The following is a 9,442-nucleotide window of genomic DNA, read 5'->3' as shown; positions in this document are numbered from 1 at the left end:
AAACTAACCCTTATCTTTATTTTCCTTCTCAAGCCAGTGTGTTCCTACAGTACATACTGAACACATTCATGAAATACTATGAATAAATCAAAACTGTAGAGAGTTGGATTATGCTAAAAAAGAAAAAGAGGGGAGCTAATTATATCAAATGAAAGAAAACCTGTGGTTGATTAATAAAATGATTATTTTCCAACTTTATTGAGTATTGAGTGTGGGCACCTGTTGTATTTTTTTTTTTTTAAATCCAACAGCATGCTCAATAGTGAAACGCTCTTTTTTTAAACAAGGTCCACTATGCCATATGTCAGGAGTGGAGAGGCCAAGAATAATGGTAAACATTCACAGAAACCTTACCCAGTCAAAATATAAAACACTGTCACCCAGGACCCTTAAAGAGCCCATGTATCATTCCCAATCCTTTGTTTGCTCCCTTAGAGGTAACTACTTTTTGTGCCTGTTATTTTCTTCCTTTTCTTTATAGTTTTACCACTAATATCTGCATCCCTTACACTATTGTTTCACTTTGCCTGGTTTTGAACTTTGTACCAATGAATTCATACTGTATGTGTTTAGATTTGACTTAAATTCTTTCCATCAGTATCGTAGTTATGAGAGGCTGTAGTTTATTGTTTCATTGCTCTGACTATACCATAACTTTTTTTTTTAAAGATTTTATTTATTAATTTGACAGAGAGAGAGAGAGAGAGCAGGAACACAAGCAGGGGGAGTGGGAGAGGGAGAAGCAGGCCTCCCGCCGAGCAGGGAGCCCAATGCGGGACTCGATCCCAGGACCCTGGGATCATGACCCAGGCCGAAGGCAGACGCTTAACGACTGAGCCACCCAGGCGCCCTATACCATAACTTTTTAGCCAGTCTGTTTGAGGGACATTAGGATTGGTTCTGGCTTGGGTCTGCTAAAATCATTCTTATATGAGCATTCTTGCATAGTATCCTAATCTACAAATGCACACGATTATCCAGTGTACATATGTCAGAGTGATTTTGTGGGATGTAAAGTAATATTAATAACAAGGATAGCAATAACAATGATAGAAAATTCTTTATAGTTTTTATTATGTTCTGGATACTGTTATGAGCATTTCACATAGATTAACTCATTTAATCTTCACCAAAAAACTCCCATGAGGGCAAAACTTAGTTCCTGGGGCAGGAATTGGGAGTAAGAGAGTAAAAATCTTACTCTTTTTATATATGAAGTCACATACTTAAGGTCATAGAAGTAAAAAGATGGGATTCAAATCCACGTAGTTGTAACAGAATCGGTACTCAACCACCACATCATAATGCAATAGTATTTATACAGTATAACATCTTCAAATTTGTTAAAGAACGTCAAACTGTTTTCCAAAGTTATGCTAATTAACACTCTCATTAGCAAAATGAGAGTTTCCATTACTTTCTATCATTCTCCACACCTGTTGTCAGCTTCCTTATTTTACTCAATTTTAAAGTTGTGTAATACAATCTCACTGTGATTTATACTTGCATTTCTCTATTACAAATGAAACAAAGGATTTTGTTTTGTTTACTGACAATGTGAATTTCCTTATTCGTAAATTTCTTGTTCAAGGTTTTCCTCCATTTTGTTTTGGATTTTATATCTTTCTTATTGATTAGTTTGTTTGTTTTTTTAAGATTTTATTTGTTTGACAGAGAGAGACACAGCGAGAGAGGGAACACAAGCAGGGGGAGTGGGAGAGGGACAAGCAGGCCTCCCGTGGAGCAGGGAGCCCAATGGCGGGGCTTGATCCCGGGACCCTGGGATCATGACCTGAGCCAAAGGCAGATGCTTAACAACTGAGCCACCCAGGCAGCCCTGATCTATAGTTCTTTAGATGTTCTGCATATTATTTCTTTGAGCATTATTGATGTGCTACAACTATCTGTTCATATTCTGAGGCATGCATTTGCACTGTTTATTGCTTTTGATGGAAAAAGTAACTTGTTAATGTGTTTATAGATGTTTACTTTTTTCCTTTACAGCTAGAGCTGGTTGTGTCTTTAAAAAAATCCTCTCCTGGGGCACGTGGGTGGCTGTCAGTTAGGTGTCTGACTCTTGATTTCGGCTCAGGTCATGATCTCAGGGTAGTGAGATCAAGCCTGCATTGGGCTCTGCACTGGGTGTGGAGCCTGCTTGAGATTCTCTCTCTCCCTCTCCCTTTGCCCCTCTACTTCCACCCCTGCTTGGGCTCTCTCTCTCCCTTTGGCACAAAAAAAAAAAAAAAAAAAAAAAAAAAAAAAAAAAAAATCTTCTCCTGGGGTTCCTGGGTGGCTCAGTGGGTTAAGCATCTGACTCTTGATCTCAGCTCAGGTCTTCATCTCAGGGTTGTGAGTTCAAGTCCTGCATTGGGTTCCATGCTGGATGTGAAACTTACTTAAAAAAAATCCTCTCCTACCCCAGTATTTTGAAGATATTCTTTATATTTTGTTCTTACAGTGTCATAACTTTGCCTTCTTTTGATCTTTAAGAAACCTACAACCAATTCTAGGTACCCAAGACTTTTTTTCCATAAAAATATCTAAATTTCCCAGAACCATTTGTTGAAAAGCAGTCCTTTCTGCCCTGTAGGATGGTACCACCATTGGATAAGCTAAGCCTCCATATAATAAAATGTTGCACTATCTTCATAACTATAGTTATAATGTATTTCAATATCTGGCCAGCAGAAAAAGTTCTATTACATTCTTCTTAGTGTACTGGCTATTCTTGGTCCTTTCCACTTCCATATAAATCTTTTAAGCTTTTTCAATTAAAAAACCATTTGGAATTTTGATGAAGATTACATCGAAACTATAAAGCTTCAGGAATAATTATATTTACAATTCTAAATCTTCTAATCTTTGAGCATGGAGTAACACTTTTTAAATGGTTCTTTATTCATAAACCTGATGCAAGCTTACAAAATTTACTGTACATTGACAAATCTGCAATGAGAAATTACACAAAAATGAAGCATGCCAAATGTGCAGATGTTGATCAGCTAGCCATCAGGATATGAATGAATTCAATAATGTATTCAAGATTTAGCCTTAGGTATAAGGAACTTCAATGCTTTAAAGAATTCTGCTTTGTCACTTACTATCTGAGCACCTGGCAATCAGAACTGTATACAAATGTAACCAAGTGAACAAAAGAATACATTTTCACTCTTTAGTGTCTTTAAGAAAAATTTCAAAATTTTCTCCAGAGAGTTTTGAATACCTTTTGTGAAATTGCTTTGTGTTTATTTGTTGATATTATTTTAATAATATTTTTGTAAATTTTCACATTGTTGCTGCTTATATAGAAATGCAACTGATTTCTGTACAGCAATTTTTGCATCTAACAAACTTATTAAATTCTTACTCTAATAATTTATAGATTATTTTGGATGTTCAACATATACATTAATATTGTCTCAGACTAACAGTTTTGACTTGAAAAGCAGTGATGACAAATATTCTTGTCTTTTTCCCAATCTCAAAGAGAAAGCTTTCAAGGATTCATCATTATGTTTACTGCAGATGTTTGGTAGAAACCCTTTAATTAGATTGATGAAGTGCCCTTTATATCTAGTTTGTTAAGAGCATTTTTATCATGGATAGATGTTGAATGCTTAGCAAATGCTTTTTATACATCTAATGAGATGATGACATTTACACTCTAATTTGATTATGTGGTGGATCATAGTAATTGATTTTCTAATGTAAAAACAACTTTGGATTTCTAACATAAACCTGACCAAGTCATGATGAATTATGCTTTACTGTATTTGTTTTACTAATACTTAGTTTAGAATTATGCATCTATATCATAAGTGAAATTGGCCTGTAATTTTCCTTACTCATACCATTATTATTGGTATCAGATATTTGATGGTCTCATAAAATGAGTTAGGAAGAAGTATCCCTCTTTTTCTATTCTCTGGAAAAGCTTGTTTAATTTCTTGAATATTTAGCTGTACTCACCAAAGAAGTTGTTTAGGCCTCAAATTTTTTCTATAAATATTGATAAAATTAATTTAAAAGCTATGGAAGCTTTTTTTTTTGGCTATTTTGCTAAGCTATATAATTTCTAAAAATTAGCCCTTCTAGACCACAAATTTACTGGCTTTGAGTTGTTCATAATATCATATCTATTTAATGTCAGAAAAGAAATGGTTATGTCCTCTTTTTCACTCCTGATATTTTTTTTCTTATTCAACTTTACCAGAGATTTGTCACTGAAAAAAGTCTTTTTCAAAGAATAAGCTTTTGATTTTTTATTAGTTTCTGCTCTAATCCTTATCTGAGATTATTTTGTATTTTTCTTATTTATTAAAATAGATGCTTCTCATTAATATTCAGGCTTTCTTTTTGCTAGACACATTTAAAGCTATGAATTTCCTCCAGCTACTGTTTTAGATACAGCCTATAAATTTTATATCTCCAACAGTGTTTCTGGCTTTACAGTGTTTTCAGATATAAATATATCAGATTAATTTTGGTTGGTATAACTTTCTGTATTTTATGCTTTAGGTGTGCATATAAGCGCATATAAGTGGTTTTATTTGTCAATAAAATAGTCCGCACACATTTGCTGTGTTACTGACATATTTTGGTTATTCTATTATCTCAATTTTTTTCTATCTCATTTATCCTCAATTACTAACTTGGAAGTTACATACTCATTTCTATAAAACAATCATTTTAGTGGTTGGTTTTGCATTAGAAAACCAATTCTATATAACATGTAACCACTAAAATGGTCATTATATAAAAATGAGTTACACGTTAGAAATCACATTTATACTTAAATTATACTACCTTTATTCTCTTCTCATACAAGCCACACTATTTTTTTATTTTTAGTTGAAGTATTTGGTTGATGTATATTATTACACTGGTTTCAGGTGAAAAACATAGTGATTCAACAATTATCGTTGTGAACACTGTGTCATGTATATAAGTGTAGTTACCCTCTGTCACCATACAAAGTTATTACAATATTATTGACAGTTTTCTCTTTGCTGTATTTTTCATTACCATGACTTATTTTATAATCAAAAGTTTAAACCTCTCAATCCCTTTCACTTATTTTCAATCCCCCATCCCCCTCCCCTTTGGCAACCACCAGTTCTCAGTATTTATGAGATTATTTCTATTTTTGCTTGTTTGTTTTGCGTGTTAGTCCCACATATAAGTGAAATCATATGGCATTGGTCTTTCTCTGACTTATTTCACTTAGAATAATACCCTCTAGGTCCATCCATGTTGTTGCAAAGGGCAAGATCTCATTCTTTTTTTACGGCTGAGTAATATTTCATTTTATATATACACATGCACACACTGTGTCTTCTTCATTCATCTATCAATGGACACTTAGGGCCCATATCTTGGCTATTGCAAATAATGCTGCAATAAATATAGGGGTGTATACATCTTTTTGAATTAATGTTTTCGTATTCTTGGGTAAAAACCAAGTAGTGGGGTTATGGGATCATATGGTATTTCTATTTTTGATTTTTTGAGGAACCTCCATACTCTTTTTCCACAGTGGGTACATCAATTTACACTGAGGGTTGCAGACTCAATACTAAAAAGGAGTGAGGAGTCTGGCAGCCATACACAGACAAAAAGCCCAATATGGCAAAAGAGTAAATATGAATCAATTTTTAAAGAGCTGAATAAATGCAATAGCATCTGAAAAATGATCACTTCACAATCTCAAAGTAGACATACATAACTAAAGTTACAAGTCGTTTTAGTAATTTTTTTTAAATTAAACATTTTAGGATGTACATGGGATTACCACTTGATTTTTTCAGTTTATAATCAACTTAAAAAATTTATAAAAGTGTTTTTATATCTCCCCAACTTTGAGGCAATAAATGAGATTCTCATTTGTATGATAGATTTTATAATGTATGATGATGACACTGAATGTTAAAGCTCCTTTTTAATCTTTCATTGTATCTAAACAATGACTCAGGGAGAATGGATATTTACAAGAATAATCATATATTATTAAAGTAGAAATGATGAAACTTTCAGAATGACAATGTATATAACTAACAACCCTGTTGGAATTCCACATCTGTCATTATCACAATATACTTATCTGTTGAAGCTAAAACCATGAGGCTAATGCTTGAAAAAGAACAGCATAATACATTATATTTTAATTAAAAAAAACCCTGTAGCCTGATTGGAAAAAAAAAAAGAACAGTATTAAATTTATATATAAAAAAAATTTTGGCAAAATTCCACAACTTTGTGGAATTTTAGAGTCATTCTTTCTTGTTTAGTCCAAAAAATCAAATCCTATCCAGCAAGTACTGTTACTTAAATGCACAGTTTTGTGTACTAGTCATATTGATCTATATATTGTAGACACCATTAATAACATCCCCAAATATTTCGTTAATACCAGGCATTCTCAAAACCTAAAAACTTATGGTTTTTAGGAATTTATTTCTTGAGACTTAAAATAAGGAGTTCTGAACTTAAAATGCTTGTTAAGCTTTATTGTGTAGACTAAAATGTTGGTTTCCTAGATTCAGTAATACTAAATTGTCTATTGGGTTTAGTGGCTTCTTGCATCAGCTCCTGCAACTGTCCAATTTGTTCATCACGAAAGTGATTAAGTTTTTCTTCTGGTAGGGCAGCTCCAAAACATACTTTTTCTGTTGAATTTTGTCTGTTTTGATTAGTTTGTTGCCATAGCACTGCTGCATACACCTAATAAAAAGACCAAAAAAAAAAAAATGAAGGTTATATATATAAAATTAAGATATGTATTCATCCATTTAATGTTAGAGGACTTGAAAAATTCTAAGTCATCTATTTTTCTCCATCACTGAAGATACAAACAATATAGTTGTGTTTTTACTACTCAGTGAAAATTTCAAATATACCTTTTTAGCAAAGTTTTTAACCTGGAAATCTGGGGGTTGGGTGTGACCCATGAACAGACTCGAAGAACATGCATAAACCACCCAAAAGTCATTTGCTAAAATGTATGTACACAAGCACTGCAGATAGTTGTGGGGCTAGAACTTACCTCAGGTTTTTAAGGAGGGGAAGGGGTCTTATAGACTTAAAAGTGGGGAGCAAAATTCATTGTTAATTTCCTTGCTTACAATTAAAAGACTAATTTAAATCACACTAAACATTTTCAAACTTTTAACCCTTCTATATTTAATAATAATCTCTGTCAGGAAAAAATTCTACACTTTTCATGCTCTCATTTTTCTCTCAATAGGCATCTGCAGCCTAATATTCCAACTACTGTTGTAGTTGGAAGTGATACTTTTTAAGCAGACTCTCACTCTACAATCAATCTTTTAATCAGACAGGAAGTAACAATGTATTTTAGTTCATGAAGTTAAAATATTATATGCACCCTCTAGGTAAGTAAATTAGTTAACTCTATGTAATGCCACTAACTCTATCTGGTTTAATTAAATTGCTTGTAACTGCTGGATAGCCATTATCACCAAAGAAACTTTAATTCAAAACATTCCAACCTTTACCTGTATTGAAAATATTTTTTTCCAGAAATCTGTTTCATATAACTGAAAAAGAGTTGCACGTACCCCAAGCTTTAGCAATCCCACCTCAAAGTATATGCCCAGAGAAAGGTTTCTCAACCGTCACACTATTAACAAACTGAATAATTTGGATAATGCTTTGTAGTGGGGTGGTGGGAGTCTGTTCTTCCAGGGTAGGATGTTTTAGCAGTATCTCTAGTCTCTGCCCATTAGATGCCAGGAGCACAACTCCCTTCAGTCATAATCAAAAATGTCTCCAAACATTGCCAAATGTTCCCTGGCAGGCAAGACTGACCCAGGTTGAGAACTATGGTCCTAAAGAGACTTTCAAACATATGAATGAGTAGCACAGGAAGCGTGGTATTACTTGTTAAAGCAAAAACTGGAAACAATGTCATTGTACTTTTCATTAGGAGAAAGGACAAATACACTAAGGTTTATTCAGATACTTCATCTCCTTTTTTTTTTCTTTTGGTCTATACTTTATAAATTTTATTTTTATTTTTTATTAGGTTATGTTAGTCACCCTACAGTATTTCATTAGTTTTTGATGTAGTGTTCCATGATTCATTGTTTGCATGTAACACCCAGTGCTCATTGCAATCCGTGTCCTCCTTAATACCCAACACTGGGCTAACCCATTCCTCCCCTCCCTCCCCTCTAAAACCCTCAGTTTTATTCCTAGAGTCCATAGTCTCTCATGGTTTGTTTCCCCTTCCAAATCCCCCCCCCTCATTTTTCCCTTCCTTCTCCTAATGTCCTCCATGCTGTTCCTTATGTTCCATAAGTGAAACTATATGATAATTGTCTTTCTCTGCTTGACTTGTTTCACTTAAGCATAATCCCCTCCAGTTCCATCCATGTCGATGCAAATGGTAAGTATTCATCTTTTCTGATGGCTGAGTAATATTCCATTGTATATATGGACCACATCTTCTTTACCCATTGATCTGTTGAAGGGCATCTCTGCTCCTTCCACAGTTTGGCTATTGCGGACATTGCTGCTATGAACATGGGAGTGCATATGGCCCTTCTTTTCACTACATCTGTGTCTTGAGGGTAAATACCCAGGAGTGCAATTGCTGGGTCATAGGGTAGCTCTATTTTTAACTTTTTGAGGAACCTCCATGCTGTTTTCCAAAGTGGCTGTACCAACTTGCATTCTCACCAACAGTGTAAGAGGGTTCCCCTTTCTCCATATCCTCTCCAACATTTGTTTCCTGCCTTGTTAATTTTTGCCATTGTAACTGGTATAAGGTGGTATCTCAATGTGGTTTTCATTTGAATTTCCCTGATGGCTAATGATGTTGAACATTTTTTCATGTGTCTGTTAGCCATTCGTATGTGTTCTTTGGAGAAGTGTCTCTTCATGTCTTCGGCCCATTTTTTGACTTGATTATTTGTTTTTTGGGTGTTGAGTTTGAGAAGTTCTTTACAGATCTTGGATACCAGCCCTTTATCTGTAATGTCATTTGCAAATATCTTCTCCCATTCCGTGGGTTGCCTCTTTGTTTTATTGACTATTTCCTTTGCTGTGCAGAAGCTTTTTATCTTGATGAAGTCCCAAAAGTTCATTTTTGCTTTTTTTTCCCTTGCCTTTGGAGATGTGTCTTGAAAGAAGTTGCTGTGGCTGATGTTGAAGAGGTTATTGCCTATGTTCTCCTCTAGGATTTTGATGGATTCCTGTCTCACATTGAGGTCTTTCATCCATTTAGAGTTTATCTTTGTGTAGAGTTTATCTTTGTGTACGGCATAAGAGAATGGTCGAGTTTCATTCTTCTGGATATAGCGGTCCAATTTTCCCAGCACATTTATTGAAGAGACTGTCTTTTCCACTGCATATTTTTTTCTGCTTTGTCAAAGATAAGTTGACCATAGAGTTGAAGGTCCATACCTGGGCTCTCCGTTCT

At 34.3% G+C, this 9,442-nt stretch overlaps 1 protein-coding gene across 2 annotated transcripts in view; it reads right to left on the bottom strand.

The window, feature by feature from the left end:
* Positions 1–6,485: 6,485 nt before the first annotated feature.
* Positions 6,486–9,442, bottom strand: part of SDHAF3 (succinate dehydrogenase complex assembly factor 3) — a 90,477-nt gene continuing 87,520 nt past the window's right edge. The window contains exon 2 of one of the 2 annotated variants that reach the window (XM_025873270.2): positions 6,486–6,720. In XM_025873270.2, coding sequence (XP_025729055.2) covers positions 6,517–6,720 — 204 coding nt within the window. In that variant the 3' untranslated portion in view covers positions 6,486–6,516. The remainder of the gene's footprint in view (positions 6,721–9,442) is intronic. The other variant, XR_012380228.1, reaches the window with a different exon arrangement.

The sequence above is a fragment of the Callorhinus ursinus genome, unplaced genomic scaffold (assembly GCF_003265705.2).
Source record: "Callorhinus ursinus isolate GAN/ISIS: 27379988/994484 unplaced genomic scaffold, GSC_fseal_2.0 scaffold12, whole genome shotgun sequence".
In the NCBI taxonomy this organism is placed as follows: Eukaryota; Metazoa; Chordata; class Mammalia; order Carnivora; family Otariidae; genus Callorhinus; species Callorhinus ursinus.
This window is presented reverse-complemented; position numbering and strand designations above follow the sequence as displayed.